Below are 26,757 nucleotides of genomic sequence, written 5' to 3' on the forward strand. Positions count from 1 at the left end.
TTCACAAATCACGTATTTGCATATTAATAAAATCACAATTCTATTAATTAGCGATACCAAAATATTTCATATCGCTTCCAATTTGGACGGGAACATATGACTACAATAAAATAAATAAAGTAAGTCAACCGGGGTAATGGGCCATAGAGGATTGTAATACTATATATCTAGTTGTAAAACACTCCGTATCTTATATCCTTTAAATACTTATTCAACCCCAGTGACTCATTCATCCAGGTTGACTATACAATCAAGTTATATAACACATAATTAATATATTTTGAGATAATATGACATGAACTAGCTAACATTCACTAAGGTAAAGCCTAAAACGTATTACGTAACCGGTCAAAGATCTGAAACGTCTTCACGAGATTTGACCTAAACATGCGACGAAGCAGAACCCTGCTTTGCGCTTGATTGGTCACGTCCTTGCCCACTTTGTTTACGCTTGCATTTTTATTAAGTAACAATGTAATAGAATATACAAGATAAAAAGTAAAGTTAAAATAATACACGAATAGCGCCCTTTCTTCAACCTGGCGCTGGGTAAAAAGAATTCTACATACGCCACCACCTTATATACAAATATTTAAGTACAGTTAAAGTAAGTAGTGAGACTTCGTTCTGTGCTGTTATAAGTTTTGGAAGTGTCTGTCGTTATATGAACTGTGGTTGCTCGTTTTAGGTGTTATGTAATGCGTAATTGGTATTTCAAGTGCTTGGTTATTTTGTTTGGTTGGTTTTGTAGATTTCTGGATACTCAAGTTCGTGTGAACGTTCAAACTTATTGTATTTAATCCGTTCTGCTGGGGTTTCACCGACGGACTCGACACAAAATCGGTCCATTCGTCATCATCGGCAAACGTTGCGGTTTTCTTTGGTAATGACTGTTGTGGTTTAGGCTTGCTGGATACGAACTCGCCCCATATGTCGTCTTCGGATGGCTGGTTTTGCACTGGTGCCTTTTGACTGTGCACTGGTGAGGAGCCTTTGCTATTGCCACCGACGCTCAAGTCGCTTTTCAGCGAATTCAGTGTTTCCACTGGATTAAACCTTGATAAATCTTGCAAGTTTATTCCAGGATTCGGCCAATTGATTTGCGAGAAACTCTCTAAAGATAAAGGTTGCAAAATTTGTGCAGAGTTCTGTGGAGTCTGTGACGAACTCATTGTCGGTTGCAACACCGCGCTCAGCGGCGGCGCGAAAGAAGGCGCCGGGACTTCTGCAACGGATTCTTTCACTTTCGGCACAGTTACTGCTACACTATTCTGATTCATAAAAGGTTCACTATAATTTAAAACTTCATTTGATTTCGTAAATGATATGGGGTCAGACTTAGTTTCAATTTTTGGAAATACAAAATCTAACTCTGGCTCTCGATTTGATGCAACCTGTGTCTTATTTTGAGTGAAATCCGCTGCTACAAAATTACTAAAGTCATTGACAGGTGGTGCCAGAGTTGGTTCATTCGAAGGATAAATAAATAATTAAATATTATAGGACATTCTTACACAGATTGACTGAGGTCCACGGTAAGCTCAAGAAGGCTTGTGTTGTGGGTACTCAGACAACGATATATATGTTATGGACCAAGTGATTAATAAGGGCATTATGTATAATGCCCGGACATTATGAATAATGCCTAGCTGTATTGGGCAAAGTGATTAATCATTGTGTAGACGCCATTTTTTATTACATTGCCCGGTCATTATGATACTGCTACGTGATCGTTGGGCAATTTGATAATAAGTTTAACAGGTTTGTTTAAACGCCATTTTTTATCATATTGCCCGGTCATTATGATAATGCTACGTGATCGCTGGGCACTTTGATAAAAAGTTTTAACAAGTTTGTCTAAACGCCATTTTTTATCACATTGCCCGGTCATTATGATACTGCTACGTGATCCTTGGGCAATTTGATAATAAGTTTAACAAGTTTGTCTAAACGCCATTTTTTATCACATTGCCCGGTCATTATGATAATGCTACGTGATTAACGTGATCGTTTGGCAATTTGATGGTAAGTGTAACAAGTTTGTCTAAACGCCATTTTTTATCACATTGCTCAGTCATTTTGATAATGCTACGTGATCGTTGGGTAATTTGATGGTAAGTTTAACAAGTTTGTCTAAACGCCATTTTTTATCACATTGCCCGGTCATTTATGATACACATGATCGTTGGGAAATTTGATAATAAGTTTTTTATGTATACTGAGTGTTTCCTAACAAATAATGAAATGTAAATTGTGCTTCTTTCATGAGGATAGGTACTTTTGTTGAGTAGACTTGAACAATTAGTAGTTTTTCGATTTTTTTATACAAATTAAATACCTATTTCATTGTACGCCATCATCGTTTTAATTGAAGTAGACTTTAAAGTATAATAAAAATGAATACAAATTATTTTATTAAGTTGTTGATCAAATATATAAAATCGCTGTCAATAGAACTTGTCAACAATGTAAACAAACCATTATATAAAATATCAATATTTTAGCACAATCTTATTATTTTAAAGGTTAAGGATCATAATGTGAGATGAATTGATTAAACAACACATGGATTTAGCCAGTATCTGATGAGTTAGAATGGCTATTAAAGAAATTTTGACTACAAGGTTTGTTTACATTGTTCACAAATTCTATTGACGGCGACTTTAGTAGTTAGTCAGGTCAGTAAAGATGATCAAAGTTAAATCAGTTTCATAAAACGTACCTATAATTTAAAAAAAAAAACATATTTCAAATAGCGGTTACAGTTGGACGGGAATATAAAAAAATATTACGTCCCACTGCTTGGCACAGGTTGCTCTCTTGTGTGAGAGGTATATAGTGACTGACCGAGCATAGCTGTTCTTTTCCGGAATGCTGTTATGCAGCATCCCCCTGACACGGGGAGGATTTAGGGGACTCTCACCTCGTGGCGTAATGGACAGATCCATTGTGAAAGAGGGGGATGAGCTTACACCGGCGTTTCACTATCTTTACCGTTCGTACGAGTGCACTCAGAACGAGGTCATTTCACCACGGGCCGACCTCTCACTACTCAGCATAGCCTCCATTATCCCATGTTCTCTCTACATCTACAGGTCTGCAAACCTCGTTACTGCCTTGAAGGAAGCTCTTTCCGCGGCCCAACGACTGTATTCTCCCAGTGTGCTGGCCATATTGTCTGTCGAGCCACATTTGACGCTATCATTGGTCATACCTGCTAAACAAACTAGGCGTTTTACCATCTTTGCCATTCGTGAAAGTGCACTTTTATCATGACAGTTACCGGTAGCCGTGCCTTATGGCTAGAAGCTGGTCTGACGGACCGAAACTCTTTATTGCCCTCTCCCGATATCATCTATGGACCCTGCCTCACTAAGGCTCAAGGCGAGCTCTGCTCTGCGGCCTATATCGGACTTTTCGTTTAACTCTAAATCATCTATCATAAGAGTTTTAAATGATTCACAATTGGTTTCATAAGATTTATATTAACCGGGATATAAACCGTGATTACTTTTTTGAATTTTATTGAAGTCCCGATATTTCGACGCAGTTTCATGCATCATGATCACGGGAAACTGAAGACGGCGGGTGGATGTCAAAGTTGCAGCGGCTGCGTGTCCTTTGTTGTTCGATATGAAACTGCATACAGTTTCTTGAACAGATCGGCACGAAAGTATGCTGAAGCTACGCCAATCCAGCTATTAGCTTTGCTACATGTTTTATTATTACTCTGCCCCAACAATGGATGGGCATTATGTATAATGCTCGGGCAAAGTACAGCTATTCGGTGTGTTATTATTACTTTGCCCAACAGAGGATGGGCATTATGCATAATGCCCGGGCAAAATTCAGCTATTCGGTATATTATTGTCACTTTGCCCAACAGAGGATGGGCATTATGTATAATGCCCGGGCAAAATTCCACTATTCGATATGTTATTATCACTTTGCCCGACAGAGGGTGGGCATTATGTATAATGCCCGGGCAAAATTCAGCTACTCGCTGTGTTATTATTACTTTGCCCAAAGAGGATGGGCATTATGTATAATGCCCGGGCAATTTAATTATTTGAATAGTTATTATCAAACTGCCCACTCACAATGGGCATTATTCATAACTGTATTTTGACTTTAAAAAAGCCTTCGACCGAGTAGATAACGATGTGTTACTGAGTAAGCTGTGTAAAATCGGATTTTCCCCCCAGCTGCTCCGCTTTTTCGCTAGCTATTTGCGTGACAGGCTACAGTACGTACAGCATGGATGCTTTGTATCAAAGACCTATCAGACTCTATCTGGCGTCAGTCAGGGATCGATTCTTGGGCCATTGCTTTTTGGAATTATGGTCAACGATTTACCATCTGTTCTTAGGTCTGCGAGAAGTTTGCTTTACGCTGACGTCCTCAAAATTATTTACGGCGTGCAAAACATCTCTGACTGTTTATCTCTCCAGGATGACGTAGACCGAGTTCACTTATGGAGTGTAAAAAATAGGCTGACTTTTAATTCATCAAAATGTGCAGTCCTTACATTTAGCCGAGCTCGTAATCCCCTTGTCTGTGAATATTTTCTGGATTCTGAGACTATTACTCGTGTCAATTCCATACGAGATTTAGGCCTAATCTTAGACTCCAGCCTCAACTTTCATGATCACATTACCTCATTGGTGCGCGACTGTTATAAGAGGTTGGGGTTTATTATTAGGAATTCTAGGGATTTTAATGACCCCGATACATTAAAGATCCTTTACAATTCACTAGTGAGAAGCAAAGTCGAGTCGGCCTTCGTCGTTTGGAACCCTTACGAAGCATCTTACGTCTTACTTCTAGAGAGAGTGCAAAAAGTGTTCTTACGATCCCTTTATAAAAAAATGTATGGGTACTACCTGTTTTTATATCCCACCAAATTCTTGCTGGGTGTGCTGGGTTTTCTCTCTCTGGAGGTAAGACGTAATCATGCACTTCTCACTACTGCCTGTAGCGTCCTGCGTGGGGAGTCGGACTGCCCCGAACTGGTGGAGCAAATGGTGCGTCTGTACGTCCCCTCAAAGACCAGAATTGATTTCAGACCTCGGGACCGTTGCCTACTGGCAGTCCCGGCTTCACGTACTGTAGCGCGCAGGAATTCCCCTCTGGTGCGTTCCTTGGTCCTCCTGAATGCGTTCCTCGCATCAGCCCCTCAGTGCGACTTATTTGCAAGCAGACAGGTTGTTGTGCGTGATGAGTGTCTGAAGTTCTGTGAGAGGATTGATGCAAGGCCTACTACAGTTAAAATGTAGGTAAGATAAATTGTGTTTAGATATCTTTTGTTGTTATTTACTGTTGCTGTGTTGTATGTTTTATTCTATGTAGTTAGCAGTGATTTAGTTTCGACTGTTATGCTGTTAACATGTTTTGTAAATAAAATAAAAATAAAATAAATAATGCCCGGGCATTATGTATAGTGCCCGATTAATCACTTGGTCCATAACATATATAATATATAAATACTTACATACATAGAAAACATCCATGACTCAGGAACAAATATCTGTGCTCATCACACAAATAAATGCCCTTACCGGGATTCGAAACCGGGACCGCGGCGCAGCAGGCAGGGTCACTACTGACTGCGCCAGACCGGTCGTCAAAACCGGTCCGACCGGACCGGTCGATATGTATGATGAAACCATATACATGTACTCAGAAGTTCTAATAATTGTTTATTTTTATAGAATTTGGCGATTCTATTAAACAATAATAAAGAGTGATGTCCGTATTGGTTTGCATAAGGTGGTTTCGGGAAATTTCAAACCACCTTTGAACATCGGTAATTCCAAAAATTGTTTGTAACAGCATCAAATCAAATCAGTTGGAAACCTCCAAGAACTACTTTTGTAAATAACAACGAAGATTACTTGGATATACAGGTGGCACACCAAGCTTTTTTTAGAGCGGAACTATGAATTAAGTACAAGTTGCTTAGCTTTCCCTAGATGGTCATTCTCTGACAATATGTCTGTAGTCACATCTAAATGCCCTGAATATTTCATACATTTTGCAAACATATATTTTGAGAATGACCAACATACTAATATGTTGTGTCACTTACCGTGTGATAGCAACTCTGATATCTTGAGGGTGGAATGGTTGTGGGCCATTTGGTCTAGGGTGGCCATGAGGTGTTCTAAATCTAGGAGTAGGGCTTCGGCATAGGTGACTAGGATAAAGGGCAAGCGAGGTACCAGGTGATTGTTAGTCCATGTGCAAGACATGCAAAAGAATTTACAGTGATTTAAATAAGCTTATTGTATTAGCAGTCTAATATAGCAGTTATGGTATGCTCCATTGTAGGTAGTAGAGAAATTTAGATTATCATTGTGTATTTTTGTGCAATATTTATGATTGTAGCTTGTATGAGTAAAACTTCATGACACAAATATGAATTTAAGTCAAATTTTGAATTAACATGTTTAATATTTATTTGATAAATTACATATTTATTATAGAATTTGAAAGGGATAAAAAATAAAATGTTTATTTTTTTTAGGATAGAACAAAGCAAGTAAGTTGTCGTTAAAATTCTACAAATAACTTTCATAGATCTTATCTAATATATTAGGTGTCTTCCAAAGCTACAGTTATTTGTTTATAAATTTAGTCCTAAGTAACAAAATCATTAAAACATAATTATATTTATGTCCTGAAGTTTCCATATTCTGTCTTGCTTGGTCCACACATTTTCTATCATAATCATAGACTAGTGAGTTAATTTAATACACATTGTTATTGCAAGTGATCCTGTGAACCCGTGTATAGTAAGTACTCACATTCTTGGCCATCAGCTGTGAAAGGGTCAGACCAGGTCCCAGATGGCTTGACATGCTTCTCAGTTGTCTCCGAAGGGCTCTGACCTGACAGTGTGGGTTGCTTCTGAGGTTGAAGTGGAGCAGCACTCATGTTTGTCGCATATTTAGGCATGTTGTAGCTCCACTTTGGACCAAATAACTGGAATACATACAAGGAATCACTGTATCAAATGTTTTGCAAAATAATGTAACAAGTCATTAGAGATTTGGAATGATAGAAGCTTGCCTGAAAAGTTTTTTTTATAATTTGTCTACAGTCAGACCAAGCTGGGCTTGCAGCAATCAAAGCAGCAGGACATTTAAAATAACACTTACTCAGACACAGACAGTGCTGTGACCATTACTAACTTGCCTTAGCTTGGTCTGATTCTATACATATAATTTACTAATTAGAGATGACATACAAATATAAATTTGAAAAGATGATATAAAATCAAAGAAAACTTACAATGTTTCTTGAGTCTATACATAAAGCCTTCAAGAGAGTTTTCTGTCCCATTGAGCTGTTCCAGTTGACTATGTATGGCTGCCGCACATCAGTCTCCAGCAGGTGCCCCCATGTCTCGCACAGCATCCCTTCCAGTTTACCATCAAACACCGTCTCCGGCTCCGGTATCTCCTCTTCAAAAATAGAACTCAACATCTTACCAATGTTCTCAATTAACTGACTTTCACTTTCTGTTGATTGGAAGTCTAAAACCCTTGTTAATGGATCCTGCATGTTATTATCATTGTCCTTAGTTTCCTGTACTGATGATTTAAAATCATCAAAATTTCCAAAGTCATCATCATCTTCAACAATATTTTGGTTTGAAGTTTGTCCTTCAGGTGCACTTCTAGCTACTTCTGATTTAAACTCATCAAAGACTGGGGTTTCAATTGTTTCTGAATCTTCAAAATGAGCTTCAAATGCCCCAAAATCTGAACTTTGTGGCATTTGACTCTGATCTGTAAGATCAGCCTGATTGTTTTCCCACGGATTTTCACATGAATCCACAATAGAGGTGATTGGAGGTTTGATGTTTGATGCAGTGTGGAAGTCATTAAAATCACCAAATTCATCATCAGTGTCATTGTTCACTTCTGTTAATACTTCCTTAATTGTTTCAGGAGCTTGTACAGTTTCAACCTCTTTGATATTAAAGCTAAGATCAGTTTCTGCTTCATTTTTAACATCTATATAATCAGTGATATTTTCATCATCCATTTTCAAGTCATCTATTGAATTGGTAACATCATCGTTATCATCTAGGCTTGGAGGTGTGATTGTAATCTCATCTATAGGTAAATTGTCATTGAGATCGCTAGTAATAATACTGGTTACATCTGGAATGTGAGGTGATTTCTCTTCAGAGCTTTCACTCTTTTCAATATCTGCATTATTATCATCTGGTTCTAATTTTATATCTGAAACCACAGACTCTTCTTCAACTGTTAAATTTAAGTCTTCTATATTTAGTTCCTCCTCATTGTTTATCTTTTTGTTTGTTTGTAGCTCTTCATAACTTAAATTATCTACTGTTTTTAACACTGCCTCATGATTTTCATTATTCATACTATCAATTTCAGTTTCATTATGTAAGTTAACTCCAAATTCCTGTTTTGGTTCATCATCATTTGATTTACTTTCTATATTAGTATTTGTCCAGTTTGATGTTTCATTCTCACATGCATTTTGAACCATTCCACCGCTGTCACCGTTATTTGTATTATTTATATGTATAGGTTCACTCAATGGTTTATTTACTGATATGGCAGATTGGAAATGATTATAAGTAGAGAAACTACCATAGTCATAGTCATCCTCTTGAGACACTGAAAACAAAAACATACTCCAGTTAATCATAACACTGACTTAATAAACAGGATATAGAATTTAAAAATTAAACTGTATTAGTATGGTTGATGATCATATTTACATGATTTATGTCCTTTTATGAGGAAATAAGACACGTAACAATGAACTCGACCTGTTTGTACGATGTACCTAACTAGGTGGAGTTATAATGAGATTGGGTTGTGCGCATGGTATTTTCAGAAAAATGGAATGAACTTACGATTATATTGTAAATCAAAGTCTTCAGGGTCTTTGTCGTCTTCGCACTGGTCAGGTGGAGGAGGAGTACTGCAAACAAGTGGAGGAATCGACATTGTCTTGTATCTTAACGTCACTGTGTCACTGTACCAACGGCTTCCTCATACAACCGAATTCAATTTTAGTAAATACATTAATAATTTGATAATCACTACATAGCATTGGAAATAATTAACTATATTTAACTTAACGAGGCCAGCTGTTGTTAATTGACAAAATTTTGCTACGACGATTCACGATTGTAGTATTGAACTGACAGAATTGCTGTCAAATGAAATACTAATGGCTGCGTTCTAAACAATATCAAGACATATAAAACAGGAGCTTAAATTTTGTATTTGTGAAATGTTTGCTTGCTTGTAGAGAGAATTGCATGAATTATATACTATCTGAACATATTTGTAGTTACGAAATGTATATAAAGGACAATAAAATGGTGTCAGTGTCTATCACAAAAGTTTCCGAACGAAATACAAGTTCTAATGAACACAAGTCAAATTATAATCTATTGAAAATATTTCAATAGATTATAATAATTTAATTTTTATTAGATTTCCAGCCTCAGGCACCAGAGGACTTGGTCACTTTTTCTTTCATATGTGTAATTTATTTCGGTTTTAATGAAATACAAGTTTTTGAAAAAAAAAATTGGTTGTCTGTAAAGCTAGGAACACACTACGCGGACGTCCGTCGTAAAGCTAGGAACACACTACGCGGACGTCCGTCGTAAATCGACCGCGGACAGGAATCTGGACAATGGAAATACACATAACCGTGCAAACTATCGGTCGACGGACGCGGACGTGGCCTTGAGCGCACGGACGTCCGATCGAAATCTGGCTCTCTGGATGTTTTGTTCCGTGCACACTGATAGGTCGCGGTCGCGGTCGTTTTACGACGGACGTCCGCGTAGTATGTTCCTAGCTTAAAGTCGGTTTACGGACGGTAGTTTAACGTGATAGCGTCAAACATTACAGTAGTATAGACAGGGGCGGTCAGAGTATAGCAAAAGGGGCCCGATTCTGGGACTTTTTTCACGTTTTTTTATTTATTTATTTATTAAAAATACACAAAAGTTAACAGTATTTCACCAAAGCACTTATGTGGTAATATAATTATGTACATGTTAAATTGACATAAATAAAAGCAAACACACTTAAAAGTTAAACTATGGTTATTACATTAATCACCTAAGGAGTGTAGAGTCTATGAACCTTAAGAGTTTTCTTTAAAACACACCAACACTATCAGCAAATATGTCAATATCGTCTGTCTCCAACATGATGCGGTTAAGAGCAGCTCGGGCTCGAGCGGTGCGCCGGCCGCCGCGAACAGGCGCCGCCGCCGCCGCGCCGGCACCGCGCCCGGCATGCCAGCCACCACATTCGCTCTTGGCACTTGCAGCCCCATTCTCTCAAGCACGGATGCGTCATCTACTCTATGGTGAAACAGTTGGCGGTAATGCATAATATGCAGCAGTTTCCGTCTGGTTTCTAGAGTTTGAAGACCAACCATTCCTGTTACGAATAGAGATGGATACATATATGGGTAATATCCGTACAGTCGTTTGTAAATGTGCCTACAGAACTTCCTCTGCACTCTTTCTAGCATAGTGTTTTGTTCTTATTAGAAAGAATGCATTAAAATAAGCATCTTTATAAATTAAAGTTTTTTTTAAAACCTACTAATTTAGGAGTTAGAGTGGTGCAAAGTTGCAAAATTTTCCCGTAGCATTACTAAGGCGCCAGAGACAGAAAGCGATATCGATGGAGCCCCGCTTATTACAGAAACTGCACAGAATAGGAGCCTTCGGCCGTTTGAAGATACCTAACGAACCTAACCTATACCTATATAAAAGTCGTCATTTTGTATCCTAGACCGTTTGCGAGACACGCGTTAATTTTATTAAAGTGCTAGTGCCATTTACTAATCTTAGAACCCTAATATCTCAGTAAATATTAATGGAGAAGAAAAAGTTTATATAACAAAACATCCTTATTTAAACGTGTTCTATATGATTTATCAATATTAACATATATAGCGCACCAATCAAATACCGCGCCTCGCCCTAATCCTGCTCGCGGATTGGACGAGCCTATGACCATACGTTCGCGCCGCTCTCGCGCAGTCCGGCAACCGGCGCGTTACGAGTAACGTTGTTTATGTGCTTAATTACTAAAATTGTGCAACAAACTTGCCAAATTAGCTTACAGTATTGATTTATGAGTGTAACAATAGTATTAACGTGCCTGGAAACAATAAACTGTGAATTCATCTAAGCATTTTCACTTATAGCCTCAAACCGAACCCCAAAACCGAGCTAACCGGCGCTACAAAATGGCTGCCCAAGTGTGAGGCTATTAAGTGTATAGTGAAAATTTTGTGCCGTGATTCGTAAAAATAAACATTAAAAGTGTTTTAACATGCCGCCAAAATCAAAGAGACACCAACGTGTGTCGACGCCGACGCCGACGCGCGAGGACGCCGAGATCGCTCGCGAAGGTTCGTTCACGAGGGATGACGTCACGACGCTAGTGGAGTCGTTACAACGGTCGCAGACCAACGCCTTCAGGGAACTGCTGGAGAGTGTCATCACGACCACTAGAAACCCGTCATCATCTGCCTCGACACCGTTTCCTGCAGAAGGAGGAAATTTCTCGCGCTGCAAAGCCCGATTCGCTGGAGATCCTGAAGAGTCCATCGAAGGTTTTATCGACGCCATTGAAGCATACAAGGATTGTGCAAACGTTTCGGATGATAACGCCATCCGAGGCTTATCAATGCTGTTGACACATGCAGCCGCAGATTGGTGGCAAGGAATTAAAGTAGAAACTAAGTCATGGGCCGACGTTTTGGACAGTTTGCGCTATACCTACGGAGACAATCGAGCTCCGCCGCGCATATACCGCGACTTATATGCAACACCTCAAGGCGACGAAAACACGCATATTTATGTAGCAAAGTGCCGTGTACTATTTGCAAAATTGCCGCGCAACGAGTTAACTGAGAAAATCCAGTTAGACATGGTATACGGACTTCTACACAAGCGTATCCGCAAGCGTATCAAAAGAGAAGAGTGCGCAACATTCAAAATTCTCTTACAAAAGGCGCGCGCTGTAGAAGAATCATTGAACGAGAACGTGAGCAACACCTCGCCATCGCCAAGTCGTCTCGTCAACACATCAAAGACACCGCCGCCGCGCGCCGCTGCCACAGCGAGCGCGAGCGCCGCGCCTCCGCTCCGCGAGCCCCGCGCTCCCCGCGAGCCCCGCGCGCCTCCGCCGCGGCGTTTCGATGATAACAGTGATAACAACAGTGCCGCGTCCGCCGCGAAATCTAAGTCGTATAATAAGAAGTGCGGGTATTGTAAACGTTTCGGTCACGTAAAAGAAGAATGTCGCAAGTTAATTAAAGACTCTAGTACGTCTAGTGATAATAATAATAATAAGGCATCAGATGTTAATGTTTTGCGTTGTTATGGATGTGGTCAAATAGGCGTTATACGCGCAAATTGCGAAAAATGTAATGCCTCATTCTGTACTGTCAATTGCAACATGGATTCGTCCAATCCAGGGTGTAAGGGCACTGGTAAGCAGACTAAGAAGCTTTCCCCGGTGAGTAGTTCTCTTATCACTATACCTAAAGTTCAAAATGATAAACTTGACGAGACCTGTTTGTCTCTTACTGATTTTCAAAATGCACTTCCTGCAAATTTCTTTGGTGACGGTTTAGTAGCAAGGTTGGTGACGCCCTGCGCTCCCTCCAGCTCTCGGGATGACCCCGTAGTCATTCAACAGCCGTGCACACTATTTGCAAAGTCCCTTATTGATAACAGTGATAAACAAGTTAATGATTCCCATAGTAAGGATCTGTCATTTTGTCCCGTGTCCAATACTAGTAATATCTCTGTAAGGTCAGAGCAGGTCATTGACGTTAAATCTAGGTTGCTTACAGCTGTTTTAGGATCAGCTGATAACAGTAATACAAATGGTCACAATATAAGTAGCAACAGTATGTCATCTATGGATCACAATATAAATATGTCTGCCACATCCTGTGAGAAGATTATATTTTCAACTGTGGATTTTTCAGGACCAGCACAGAAGGTTGAGTGCTCCAAGGAGCCTGCACCTGGAGTCCTAAAGGACCAGAATGCTTCCGAGGACCCGGTGTTGGATTTATTTGACTCCTATGAGGATTATGTAAACAGACATCAGCGGCCACTTTTAGGAATTGAAATCCTGAATATGAGAGGTACTGCATTAGTGGATACAGCTGCAAAGAGAAGCATGGCAAGTCAGAAGCTCTACTCACTGTTACTTGAGAAAGGTCAACAGTTCTGCGAGAAGCAAATGAGAGTTACACTAGCGGATGGTATACCTCAAATTAAAAATGTGCTCAAAATTACCTTGGATGTCAAAGTGAAGGATAGGATAATACCTCAAGAGTTCCTGATCTTACCTGAAGCCCAAGAAAATGATACTTTACTGGGAGTTGATTTTATAAAAGCCTCTCGGCTCGACTTGGACTTTAACACCAATACTTGGTGCTTTCCAGGAGGGGATAAGTATCCCATACAGTATGAAAATGACATACCAGTACAATTGTCACTTGCTGCAAGCAATATACTTCATGCTGAAGAAGGATCAATGCTCAGCGAAGGTGAAAAGATGGAATTAGCCGAAGTGTTACAGAGGAATAGCGCAGTCTTCAGTCTAGGGGGAGCGCCCACTCCCATTGTGGAACATCACATTGACACAGGAGATCATGCACCTATATCTGTACCTCCATACCGGCTCACACCTGCGAAGAAGGAAATTATGAAAGCAGAGATTGAGAAGATGCTCCGGGAAGGGATAATAGAGGAATGTGAATCTGCTTGGACTTCACCGGCTGTGCTTGTCCCTAAGAAGAATAATACTGTCAGATTCTGTGCTGATTACAGAAAACTGAATAGTATCACCAAGACAGATAACTATCCCATACCTTTAATTGATGAACTGCTACAGTCGACCGGAAGACAGTGTTACATAAGTACCCTAGATCTGAGATCCGGATACTGGCAAGTAAGTGTGACGCCAGCTGATCGAGATAAGACAGCGGTGATCACACCATTTGGTACATACCGTTTTCTACGCATGCCATTTGGGCTAAAGAACTCTCCTGCGACGTTCCAGCGGTTGATGGATAAGTTCAAATCCGGTGCCAGCCTGCAAAACACTACAGTCTTAGCTTACCTTGATGATCTCTTGGTGATTTCTGACAGCTTCGAGAAACACCTGCAAGACCTGCAACTCGTGTTCGAACGGCTGCATCAGTTTGGCTTAAGAGCAAACCGAGAAAAATGTGTTTTTGCTTGCAAAGAGGTCAAGTACCTTGGTCACCTCATCACGTCAGACGGTATAAAGCCAGACAATGGGAAAGTTGAAGCTATCTTAGCTATGAAAGAGCCAACTAATCTCAAACATCTCCGGACATTTCTTCAAACCTGTGCTTGGTTTAGAAAGTTTGTTCCAAATTTCTCAGCGGTAGCTCAACCGCTTACCAAGCTAACCAAGAAAAATGAACCATGGAAATGGCAAGATGAGCAACAACAGGCCTTTACAGAGCTCAAAACCAGACTAACTTCTGCTCCGATATTGGTGCAAGCGGATTACAGCAAACCCTTTATTCTGCGGACGGACGCAAGCAATTATGCTCTTGGAGCTTGCCTTATGCAAGGTGAAGGACAAGATGAGCGTCCCATTGAGTACGCCAGTCGACTGCTCACTGCTGCAGAAAGAAGATACAGTACAACCGAGAGGGAGTGCCTGGCTGTAATCTGGGCGGTAGAGAAGTACCGGCCCTATATAGATGGTCATTCAGTTTTAGTGAAGACAGATCACCAGCCGTTGAAATGGCTGTTGACTCACAAGTCACCAAGTGGTCGCCTTATCCGGTGGGCACTTAAACTGCAAGGTTTTGACATCAAGTATGAATATACACCTGGAAAGGCCAATGTCATAGCAGACACCTTGAGTCGACCCGTCTGCGATGAAAACTCCAAAGAAGATTGTGGAGTCTGCTCTGTTATTATAGATATTCCACAAATTAACCCGACGGAACTACGTACTGCTCAGCTCGAAGATCAAGAGGTTGCCAAGATTATTCAAGACCTGGAAGACTCTGATCTCATAAACTCCACCAGATGGCTAGAGAGAGGATATGTCATGGCCCAGGGGGTCCTTTACTATTACAATCCCAACTCTGAGTCTGAGGAAGCGCAGCTGGTAGTACCTCACTCTATGAAGGAGGCCGTCTTAAAAGAGTACCACGACGCTCCAACAGCTGGTCATCAGGGCGTAGAAAGGACTCTCGCACGCATTTGTCAAAAGTATTACTTCACAGGAATGCGAAAGTACATCACGGAATATCTAAAACAATGCGAAGAATGCCAACGTTATAAGATAAGTAACCAGAAGCCAATGGGACTATTACAAACCCCAGTGCTTAATCAAAGAGGAGAGGTGCTAGCTATAGACCTCTTTGGCCCTCTACCTGAAGGAGATGATGGAGAGAAATGGGTGCTGCTCATCGAGGACACGGCTACACGCTGGGTGGAGCTGATAGCCCTCAAGGACGCCACGGCAGAAGTCTGTGCTCCAGCCCTTATCGAGCAGTACTTCCTACGGTATGGTTTTCCCAGAAGAATCATCTCGGACAACGGAGTTCAATTTATATCAGCGGTAATGCAACAGACAATGTTTTTACTGGGAATTAAGCAGAACTTAATTCCACTATATCACGCCGAGGCCAACCCTGCGGAACGGAAAAATAGAGACCTTAAAACACAACTCTCTATTTTAGTGAAGACTAATCATCGTACGTGGCCAAACTTCCTGCCAGCGATCAGGTTCTCAATGAATAGTGCCGTATGCGCCACGACGGGATGTAGTCCAGCTCAAATAATGTTCGCTCGTGAAATGAGAACACCATTTGACGCTCAACGTGATTTGAAGGCTATTCTTGCAAAGGAAAACTTTATTCCACAAATTACCCCATACCTAAACAGATTTCTCAATAACTGGGACGTTATTAAAGCAAGAGTGGAACGACAGCAGGATCAAAAGAAAACCGATGTAGACCAGCATCGTCGACCTGCACCTATATTTTCCGTCAATGACCTTGTGCTGGTTAGCACACATTTGCTTAGTAATGCTTCTAAAGGTTTGACCAAGAAATTTATGCCTAAACGGGATGGTCCCTATTTAATAAAACAAATTGTCAGTCCAACTTCGTATATCATAGCTGACAGGCAAACTAATACTGACCTAGGGAAGTTCCATAGTAGCGATCTCACCTTATACACGTCAGGTCAAGATATTCAATCGGTGCCTGTTCAGCCACGGCGACTACGTGGTCGCCCTCGTAATCTAGCGCCCAATAGAGCTACCAAGTCCCCAACGGGTCGTACTGGGAACTTGGAGGGGGAGTGTATAGCGCACCAATCAAATACCGCGCCTCGCCCTAATCCTGCTCGCGGATTGGACGAGCCTATGACCATACGTTCGCGCCGCTCTCGCGCAGTCCGGCAACCGGCGCGTTACGAGTAACGTTGTTTATGTGCTTAATTACTAAAATTGTGCAACAAACTTGCCAAATTAGCTTACAGTATTGATTTATGAGTGTAACAATAGTATTAACGTGCCTGGAAACAATAAACTGTGAATTCATCTAAGCATTTTCACTTATAGCCTCAAACCGAACCCCAAAACCGAGCTAACCGGCGCTACACATAATAATAATTTGGCGTAGGGATGTGACGACCCCATCGCCCATTGGTTTAACTAGTGCAATCAGTCAACGCAGGGCAGCTTGTGGCGAGCTGTTGGGGAACAGCGACCCCACGTACCCGAGTGCTCCTGGGGAGTTCTGTTACCCGTAAGGCGGGTGGGTGGGACAGTACTCTCTACCTCTGGCTTGCCTTGGCTGGTCGTCCAGAGTGGAGTCGTTAGGGCTACATGCCCCAGGGGTGGAAGTGAAAATTTGCATAAGACGCGAGTTGGTACAGTGGCTTGACAGCCACTGGGCAGAAAGCGATGTACACCTCTCAACACCCTTGAGTTCCCACACCGGTGTTGCCCTTGAGCCATCTTGAATGTCGCTTTTTGTGGGGGCCCATCTTATGGGGACGAGTCACCGTCTGCCGGAAATAAAATTGGATACCATTTTATTAGGCAGGCGTCCGGTTTTTTATCCATAGCCCAGTATTTAGTCCATCACTTTCATCAAAATAGCCCAGTTCATTTTAGATTCCATTAACTCTCAAATAGTCCTTACACCCTGGCGGGTGCTGCCTCTGCGTGTGTCCCATGATACGGGCAAGGTCAGCATCCGCTCGGTGTACCCCTTACATTTCATTAAAGTGTCAAAAGGGCCTCTACGCGTTGGCTTCGGCCCCGCGCACGCCTCCCAAAGGTCCGGAACACCATTGTTCCGTGATGGGAAAGACATACAGAAAATAATAATAATAATAAGCCTGCGGGGGCAGCTTGTGGCGAGCTGACGGTGAGTGGCGACACCGCGGACCCCTATTCCAGACTTCCAGAGGGCACTTCCATCTAGCCCTCGCCTCTGCGCTTGCCTTAACCGGCCGGCCAGAGTGGATTCGCAAGAGCGGGATCTACGCTCCAGGTTGGAAGTGTAAAATGTCATAACGCCGGCGGCCTGCTGAACGGATCACCGGGATCTGGCTACCGCAGTCTCACCTCTCGACAACCTTTCAGCCACTCTTCAAGTGTTGCTCTGTTGTCGCACCATGCGTGCGGCCGTTTTGCAGGGCCCACTCAATGAGTTGGCGAGTCACCGCCTGTCTTTTACAATCTTGAGACTAGTTGTCATGGCAGGTGTCCGATAGTCTCCCCCCATAGACCATTATCCAGTCCATCCAACTTGCACAACAATAGCCTATGACCTTAGTTCCCATCGCAACACAAAAGTGCTGCACTGTAATAGTCTTTACACCTGGCGGGGACCATCTCCGGATGTATCATATTGTGCGCTCGGGGATGGTATCCGCCAGGTGTATCCCTAGCCTTTAGATTAAAGTGTCTAAAAGGGCCTCTGTGCTGTTGGCTTCGGCCCCACACATGCCTCCCAAAAGTCCGGGACCCCATGGTCCCGAGATATGGTAAGACATACAAATAATAATAATATTCTTTATTGTGCACATTAAGTAATTACATACAACAAATAAGATCAAACAAGAAATTAAGCAACAACAGGCGGTCTTATCGCTAAAAAGCGATCTCTACCAGACAACCTTCGAGTAGTAGAGATCAATGTAACGGAGAAATATAAGGGTAGCAAAAAATAAGTGGTGTGAGAGAAAAAAAAAACCAGCACAAGTAACTACGTAGAAATATACATACTAATATAAATTATATAGATATACATACATACACATACATAAACATAATATTATATATACATATAAAAAAGCAACAGAATAACATGTTTAAGAAGTTTAAGAAAGTGACAGATAGTGTAATTTCAGTTAAGCCTTAAAAATTGGGAGAGATTTGGCACGCCTTAGATCAGACGGCAGAGCATTCCACAACCGAATCGCTTGAAAGGTAAAAGAGTCGTTATAGAATTTAGAAGAAGAGGAAACTTGGGCAAGTAGGTGATTCTGGGCGCACCTTAAAGATGAAAGACACAGGTTATATTGGTAAAAAAAATCATCGTAAATTTATTAAGCCTTAGTAAATACTATGGGAAAATTCGCAACTTCGTACTGCTCTAACTCCTAAATAAGTAGGTTTTTCAAACAACTTCATTCTATAAAAGATGCTTATTTTAATGCAATCTTTCATGTTTTTAAATTACAAACACTCAAAAATAATAAACACGGGCGCGCCATCTGTCGCAGCTGTGGTGCTTTACTCAGGCCACACGCTACAACCATACCGAGCGCATCGATCAGCCGCTTAGTTCCAACGCGCGCCAATAGATGGCGCTTAAGCTATATTGGGAAACGGGACAATGACGTCATCTTTTTCGTGCATGCTGCCCGTAGTAACGAGTTATTAGACGTTATCACGTCAAAAATTAGTTTTCTGTAAAGTCGGTTTACGGACGGTAGTTTAACGTGATAACGTCAAACACTACAGTAGTATAGACAGGGGCGGTCAGAGTATAGCAAAAGGGGCCCGATTCTGGGACTTTTTTCACGTTTTTTTTGTTCTTATTTGAAAGAATGCATTAAAATAAGCATCTTTTATAAATTAAAGTTTTTTTTAAAACCTACTAATTTAGGAGTTAGAGTGGTGCAAAGTTGCAAAATTTTCCCGTAGCATTACTAAGGCGCCAGAGACAGAAAGCGATATCGACGGAGCACCGCCTAAGCGGGGCTCCTATTCTGTGCAGTTTGGCCTTCGGCCGTTTGAAGATACCTAATGAACCTGTCATTTTGTATCCTAGACCGTTTGCGAGACACGCGTTAATTTTATTAAAGTGCTAGTGCCATTTACTAATCTTAGAACCCTAATATCTCAGTAAATATTAATGGAAAAGAAAAAGTTTATGTAACAAAACATCCTTATTTAAACGTGTTCTATATGTAGGTAAACCGACACGAGTTACGAATTTCCTTTTCGCACGTGTATCGAACGACGTTTTTCAGTACAGATGGCCCTCCGAAGTACGATACACGTGCGAAAAGGAAATTCGTAGGTAGTGTTTTAATTTATCGCCACTCGTTTCGAACTTAACACACGTGGAAACACTTTTTGACCTAACTACACAATCTAGTTTAATAATTCTAAATCTATGATGAGTTCAGACGGGATATGTTCTGTCAAAAAGTCGTATAAATTAAAATAATTAATTTTGTAACGAAAACAACACCGAACGACCACGGGCGCGCCATCTGTCGCAGCTGCGGTGCTTTACTCAGGCCACACGCTCGCGCGCAGCGCGCACCCCGCGCCGTTACAACCATACCGAGCGCATCGATCAGCCGCTTAGTTCCTACGCGCGCCAATAGATTTCGCCCCCCGCCACCTCCGCGCTTCAATTTTCTTTTTATTTTTTCTACTCTCGTAGTGTTATTCGCCATTTACCTGATTTACAGTGTCGTGCATAAATCTTTAAACCCCTACATAAAAGATGCCCGGCCCCGCCCGGCGCCCCGCGCACCCACGCATACGATATAGCTCTTAAAGCATTGTTAGGAAGCCTTTAAGAGATATAGAGGGCCGCGGGGCGCCGCCGGGGGCGGGCGGCGGCCGGGGGAGCGCGAGCGACAGGGTGAGACAGGAACAGAGGGGAGGCCGACGACAAGGCAAAATACAGGAAACAGTGCGAATTTCACGAAAGTTATTGTAGAATACTATTAAAAACTAAGTGCGCGGTCGTAGAAAAAGTATTGTATGCAACGGTGTTTAATTGAGTCAAAAAATACTCGTGGCGTCTTAATAATTAAATACATGTATATATGTATAATAATTAAATGCATGTATGTATATAACATTAAATAATCATCATAATATTTACTTATATACATACCTACTACATAACTACTAAATACCATTAATACTATAATATCTATCACACTAAACATAAATAATAAACACAAATACTTATATAAAAACATCCACTTTTGCATTAAAAATTCACATGCAATATTAACATAAATAAACTTACTAAAATCAATATCAATACTTAAATCATAAACTATATCTGTACTTACAATATTCATACATTATCCTAGCTACTCTATTGAATCTCCTTCGTCCGCCGCGCGGGCGCGGCGGGCGGGGAAATCCGTCAATCCGATGGTGACGCAGCGGCGAGAGGCCCCGCGCTCGCGCCGGCCGACACGACAGTATCAACCCAGCCGCGACGCCGACTCCACGCTGCTTGCTCTGCGCCTCACCGGCGCCCGATCCACACTTACGCGAATTGATTGTTTATCACGTTCTGAATTATCTATTGTGCTGTGTTGTTTACGTGTGACATTTTCTGTTCAAATAGACTTTTTAGAGAGAACATTTTGTGGTTTGATTGAAGAAAGAACCCCGCTACATCACCCACACTGGTGACCCGACGGTTGGACAATTACCGCAGCTTTCTTCTGGTGAATTTCCATAACAACCTACGGAAACCGTAAGTCAATCATAATGTCTGATAACGAAGAAGAACGTGCTAAAAGTGGATGTTTTTATATAAGTATTTGTGTTTATTATTTATGTTTAGTGTGATAGATATTATAGTATTAATGGTATTTAGTAGTTATGTATATAAGTAAATATTATGATAATTATTTAATGTTATATACATGTATTTAATAGAGGTAGGTAGGTACAGTGGTTACACCACAGCGCGACTACACCGAACGACCACGGGCGCGCCATCTGTCGCAGCTGTGGTGCTTTAAGCTAGGAACATACTACGCGGACGTCCGTCGTAAAACGACCGCGACCGAACAGTGTGCACGGAACAAAACATCCAGCGAGCCAGATTTCGAACGGACGTCCATGCGCTCAAGGCCACGTCCACGTCCGTCGACCGATAGTTTGCACGGCTACGTGTATTTCCATTGTCCAGATTCCCGTCCGCGGTCGATTCACGACGGACGTCCGCGTAGTGTGTTCCTAGCTTGAAGCTAGGAACATACTACGCGGACGTCCGTCGTAAAACGACCGCGACCGCGACCTATCAGTGTGCACGGAACAAAACATCCAGAGAGCCAGATTTCGATCGGACGTCCGTGCGCTCAAGGCCACGTCCGCGTCCGTCGACCGATAGTTTGCACGGTTATGTGTAATGTCATTGTCCAGATTCCCGTCCGCGGTCGATTCACGACGGACGTCCGCGTAGTGTGTTCCTAGCTTGACTCAGGCCACACGCTACAACCATAACCATACCGAGCGCATCGATCAGCCGCTTAGTTCCTACGCGCGCCAATAGATGGCGCTTTCGCTCTCTTGGGGAACGGGACAATGACGTCATCTTTTTCGTGCATGCTGCCCGTAGTAACGAGTTATTAGACGTTATCACGTCAAAAGACTGCAACACTACTACGAAGTCACTCACAGTTTCTGAACGAGTATCTTGCTGTTTGCTGTTGGCCCGGTCCGGACGGATTGCTTGGGCTGCCTATTTTCGTTTTATCTCGGCTTTATAATTATTATCATAAATGACTATTTCTATTTGACACTCAATTATTGGTAATTCGAAGGAGATACTCATCGTTCAGTCAGGATTTCGAATTGTAGGTATGTATTTAAGAGATCCTTCTAAGGTTTTTTGCAGGGTGAAAAACTATTGTCATAAGATATTAATGGAAATTTGATGTAGTGCTTGAACTTCAGAAGTAGAGTGGACAGTCCAGATAGTGCAACGCTTTCGGAGTAAATAGCAGCAAGGACGGTTCTGGGAAATTATTGTGCTGGGCGAAAGTACTGTCAATAACCTTTGACATGTGTCATTCCATTCATTGCTTACGTGTCAGCTCATACCTTCATTTTGTGGAGTTGTGTTCGTGATTTTTTTAAATTACGCACAGAATTCTACAGTTTCTTGTTCGTGTTGGAGTTCATCTTATAAGAAACCTATTGCATCTAGAATATCATTGAATAGGTCTGTGCATAATGTTTTAGTTATCGTAAGTCGAATCATTGAATTATACGATTATTGCGATATTACCTAGCAAGCCGTATATTTCGCATATCTCGACAATACTCTTGTCTTTTTGTCTAGAAATATATAGCTCTTTTGATATGGAACAACCTAGTTCAGCAGTTATAACATTTGACTTATGATAAGTCTGAAATATCTTTGCAATACTGTCCTCGTCATCAGTTTTATAAGTGCCGATTCGTCGCGTGCCGGTTATTAGCAAACGCCTCTATAAAAATTGTGGGAAGAGGTAACATACATCATTACTAAAGAAATACATTTGATATTTTTACTTACATGAATTTATTATTTGGAGTGTGAATACAGTTAAATCATCAAAATTTAGTTACAAATTAGATTAACTGATTTTCTCCCATGCGTTTTGTTGAACAAATAGAATCATTGGCCTGATAGTGGAGATAAGTAAGATGTTTTGTTGTAGGTGCATGCGGCAGATCCCATGGAGCTGCAGGCATTGCTAGTGCTATGTGGGGTGGGTGTGGTGGTGGTGGCCGTGCTGCTGCTCATGGGGCTGTTCTCAGCCTCGGGCACCAGCTACGAGGAGGCCATTGCTCAGCAGCGCCGGGCCACCACTGAGCTGCTGGCTCTGGCTGAAAACAAGAACAAACCTAAGAAAAACAATAAGAAAGCCATTAAAAAGGTACAGTTTTTAATTGAGTCTAACTTTCGATAGTTTCTTTTAGGTTACATTATACCTAACTACATAAATTGCATTCTGACTGATTGGACCTGTTTGGAAACTTATTAAGAATCACATTTATTGATATTTTGTTATTTTCCTTCTGCTTCTAACAGGATAATTTAACATAATTAACATTTAAATCATGAGATAATAATAGGTCTGCAATCATTATCATGTGAAACAATATTACTTTATGGAAGATTTTTGTACACTCATATCATTTTATCCATCATATTATATAGTTTTTAATTATAAAATTAAAATACTGATTAGAAAGGACAGTTACCACAAGGAACTTCATAAATAATATAATTTTAATTAGAATCTAATAAGACATGGTGTAATGTTTAATAAGGTGTCCCTTACTTTACGTTTTTCATAATTTAATAATGCATACCCCCTAAATTGGTTTATTTTAACTCAAAAAACCCTCAAAATAAATTTAAGGTGGTTTTTGTAACTGCAACCCATACTGACTTTCATACTATTTTCCTTTACAATATATGAAAATTGAACATGTTTTTGTTTATTTTTATACCTATATTTTTTCATTTCATCTGCTTATACTTGTGTACACATTATATCACAAAAAAATCTCAATGCGAAAAGATATCAATATAAAATTGTCATGTTACTGTTTGACATAATGTCTCCATATGTAGTAATTCGGCATGGGTTCCCGTTTCAGGAAAGACCTCAATTTTTTATACATGGTATTTTGGGCTAGTGTCAGTATACTTAGAGGGTATGTGTTGTTAAATTTTGAAATTTGCAAAATAAAGGACACCCAGTCATAAAATGTAAATTTTCCTGCAGCAGGCAAGGAAGGAGAAAAATAAGGAAAATGCAGTGACTACCGGCAGTGAGGTGGACAGTGAGGCTCCGGCTGAGAGTGGTCTGGATGAGGACACTGTTCCTCCTGCTAAACCTCATGTTGAGTTCTGTCCCCCTGTTGTTGTAGATGTTCCTAGGGATACTCTGCCTAATGTAAAGGTATGTTTTACTCTAAATATTTAACTAACAATCACATTTGGGTATCACCACAGTTTTATGGGGCTGGGTGCTTTATAGAGTGGATTATAAAAGTATTTTATTAACATTCTCAATTTGATGCTTTAAATATCTCAGAAATCTGTAATTTCACTTCAAAAAATCCATATTTCATATCTTTCACTATTGATTATCATTGACTGGGAAAATACAGAAAATTGTAGGACTTCTATTTTTGAGCACAATGCAAATGGGTGTTATACAATTAGCGCTACCTTTACGCAGATTCGCAAACGCGGCAAGGATCCTAAAGTAAAGCCGATACTGATAAACAAAGAGGATCCGAGCTGCATTAGTGACCCGAGCACGCCACCCTCCCCTACCGGCTCCGTCTCCAACCACTTTGAGGAGATCCATCCCAAGGATGAGTTTGAGCTATTGCATTCCTCTCTCGCCGCCGAAAAAGTGAGTGAGCGATCTCAGTCCGCCCTTGTCCCGTGTGTGTCCTTTATAACACAGCATATTTTATTGGCTTTTTGGTGGTGGTTTTATTAGTGCTGTAGATAATTAACATTTTTGTTTGAAGTCTGGCAAATGAAATTTTAAATTAATTATAACTATATTTACGCAACTATGGGAACAAATCAAATTATTTTAATAAATATTTTGATTTGTGTTTTTTTAAGTAGTCAGTGTCACACTACTAACGCAAAAAAAAAGTAAAGTAAAGTAGTCACTGTTGTGACGAGGTGGCCTAGGGGTTCATGGCGTTAGCCCGGATTGCTAGACGCCGGTTCGAATCTGGCCTTCGCCACTGGTGGTGCTCGTCATTTTTTCTTCAATATATGACATCTTATTTCGATTTATAACTATATTTCTCATTTTCATCAGCCAGGCTGTAACTAGCCGACTTTAACACAAGCATAAGTAAATTAAATTATTATTTTTACATTAAATTTGAAGTCGGATGTTAGAATTTCGTTATCATTATTATTTGTATGCTTTTATCGTACTGGCTAAATGTTTAGTTCTTTGGTGGCTTAATTTCATTCATGTGTTTTAATATCGTGTTAATAACTGAGAGGTAAGTTGCAGTAAATGTTAACAGTTGCAGTATCTTTTGTTAGTGTTTCTTTATTCGCCACTTGAATGGAGTAGTCGCGTTGCACTCAATTTACTGGCGCCTTTGTGCGCGATTGTGTCCATTGTACAAATATGAGCATGATTTATCCACATACCTATATGTGTGTGCACATAACACGGCATGGATGTGCTAAATTATTTTTAAGTAGTCGCGTGATGTCACTGCAGGTGTTTGTGTTCATTATTTATACAGGTTGTATTGAAAGCAGTATATTAAATATTCGTTCAAGTTGTCATGGAAATTAAAGTTAGTCTTGCTTGACTTCTAGAAATATGCGATTAAAAAAATCCTTAATGGGATTTTCAAGCATTGTTAAAGATAACATCTGATCTGAAATTTGACTTTTATACTTATGTGATGTAAGGGGGCCACCCCACATCTAGCGTCTCGCGAGCGTAGCGTCGGGCCAACTGTTGGGCTTTGCCATACATTAGTTCTTACATTGCTGTGCTCCAACTGGATTTATGTTGGAACCTAAATTATTAATTATGTACGGTAGGTAATATGGTTGTTCATATCCTTTTTATCATCCTATACCTATAATTGGAATTTCCACTGCAAATATTATGCGGTAAAATATATTTTAAGTTTAATAATAAATCGAACTATATGGAAGTATGTACAGTCAGCACTAATATTTAGTAGTTATTTGTCAACATTTTCTTGCCATTTGATAGACAGACATTTGATAAAACAATAATTATGTTTGACCTTTAGATAGCGTATTTGTCATACATACAATAAATTCCATATCATATTTAGTTGCATCTAACTGTATTGTGAGTAGAGGTGGTATTGTTACAATGTAGGTGTCGTGTAGACACTAGTCATATCTATAATTTGCAAACAGCATATTTCTTAATATTAACGGTCGTTATAATCGTCTTTAACGTTTGTAGTTAGATACCCAGTTGGCGTATCATAGCCAATATATTCGTCACTGTGTGGTAAAAAATCTTCATATTCAAAATTCGGTGAACTCTTACCAATTTAAAAAGTAGCATTTAATTAAAGTCATAAGATTTGATTAATGCTGCGGTGCTGGGTGGTCTGAGCGGTGGACCTCTCGACTCCATCAAAATGTTTAGATCTTTATGAATCTGTTTTGGATGTCCGAGACAGTCGCCACCCGCCGCTCATGTGCGTCCAGTCCACAGTCTCACACTCGTACCGTAATAACAATGTCAAATGAACACAATAATGCATGAAAATAAAATTTTTCACTGACACAATACATAGTTAGCAATAAGGTTTTTCAATAAATTATTCTTATTCTTATAGTTGACATTTATATCCTGTTTGTATGATTTTAACCATA

General features: G+C 40.5%; 3 protein-coding genes across 11 annotated transcripts in view; 2 read left to right on the forward strand and 1 right to left on the reverse strand.

Annotated features, from left to right (window-relative positions):
- Positions 1 to 6,080: 6,080 nt before the first annotated feature.
- On the reverse strand, positions 6,081 to 9,168 carry LOC125232722 (protein PFC0760c). Its single transcript, XM_048138480.1, has 4 exons — positions 8,903 to 9,168; positions 7,294 to 8,660; positions 6,807 to 6,984; positions 6,081 to 6,196 (listed from the first exon to the last, which is right to left on the reverse strand). Exons 1-4 carry the CDS (start codon positions 8,994 to 8,996, stop codon positions 6,081 to 6,083), a joined length of 1,755 nt encoding a protein of 584 aa, XP_047994437.1. The 5' UTR covers positions 8,997 to 9,168.
- A 1,818-nt stretch (positions 9,169 to 10,986) lies between these two features.
- LOC125232955 lies at positions 10,987 to 13,222 on the forward strand. Its single transcript, XM_048138808.1, has 2 exons — positions 10,987 to 12,554; positions 13,033 to 13,222. Exons 1-2 carry the CDS (start codon positions 11,364 to 11,366, stop codon positions 13,081 to 13,083), a joined length of 1,242 nt encoding a protein of 413 aa, XP_047994765.1. The 5' UTR covers positions 10,987 to 11,363; the 3' UTR covers positions 13,084 to 13,222.
- Positions 13,223 to 21,064: 7,842 nt separating this feature from the next.
- Positions 21,065 to 26,757, forward strand: part of LOC125232460 (ribosome-binding protein 1) — a 29,277-nt gene continuing 23,584 nt past the window's right edge. For 3 of the 9 annotated variants that reach the window (XM_048138126.1, XM_048138133.1, XM_048138131.1), the window contains exons 1-4: positions 22,041 to 22,199; positions 23,045 to 23,263; positions 24,122 to 24,298; positions 24,581 to 24,760. In XM_048138126.1, the coding sequence (XP_047994083.1) occupies positions 23,063 to 23,263; positions 24,122 to 24,298; positions 24,581 to 24,760 (558 nt within the window). In that variant the 5' untranslated portion in view covers positions 22,041 to 22,199; positions 23,045 to 23,062. Of the gene's footprint in view, positions 21,088 to 22,040; positions 22,200 to 22,406; positions 22,589 to 22,828; positions 22,853 to 23,044; positions 23,264 to 24,121; positions 24,299 to 24,580; positions 24,761 to 26,757 lie in introns of those variants that run through there. The other 6 variants (XM_048138130.1, XM_048138132.1, XM_048138128.1 and 3 more) reach the window with 6 other exon arrangements.

The sequence above is a fragment of the Leguminivora glycinivorella genome, chromosome 13 (assembly GCF_023078275.1).
Source record: "Leguminivora glycinivorella isolate SPB_JAAS2020 chromosome 13, LegGlyc_1.1, whole genome shotgun sequence".
NCBI lineage: Eukaryota > Metazoa > Arthropoda > Insecta > Lepidoptera > Tortricidae > Leguminivora > Leguminivora glycinivorella.

Bases quoted from the DNA above. Each gene is read 5' to 3' on its own strand.
- LOC125232722 (XM_048138480.1), bottom strand. From the start codon at position 8,996: ATGTCGATTCCTCCACTTGTTTGCAGTACTCCTCCTCCACCTGACCAG. The intron at 6,985-7,293 runs GTAAGTTTTCTT...TATGTATTCCAG, and splicing joins GTATAGACTCAAGAAACATT to TTATTTGGTCCAAAGTGGAG. The intron at 6,197-6,806 runs GTGAGTACTTAC...CCTTTATCCTAG, and splicing joins CACAGCTGATGGCCAAGAAT to TCACCTATGCCGAAGCCCTA.
- LOC125232955 (XM_048138808.1), top strand. From the start codon at position 11,364: ATGCCGCCAAAATCAAAGAGACACCAACGTGTGTCGACGCCGACGCCG. The intron at 12,555-13,032 runs GTGAGTAGTTCT...TGGATTTTTCAG, and splicing joins AGACTAAGAAGCTTTCCCCG to GACCAGCACAGAAGGTTGAG.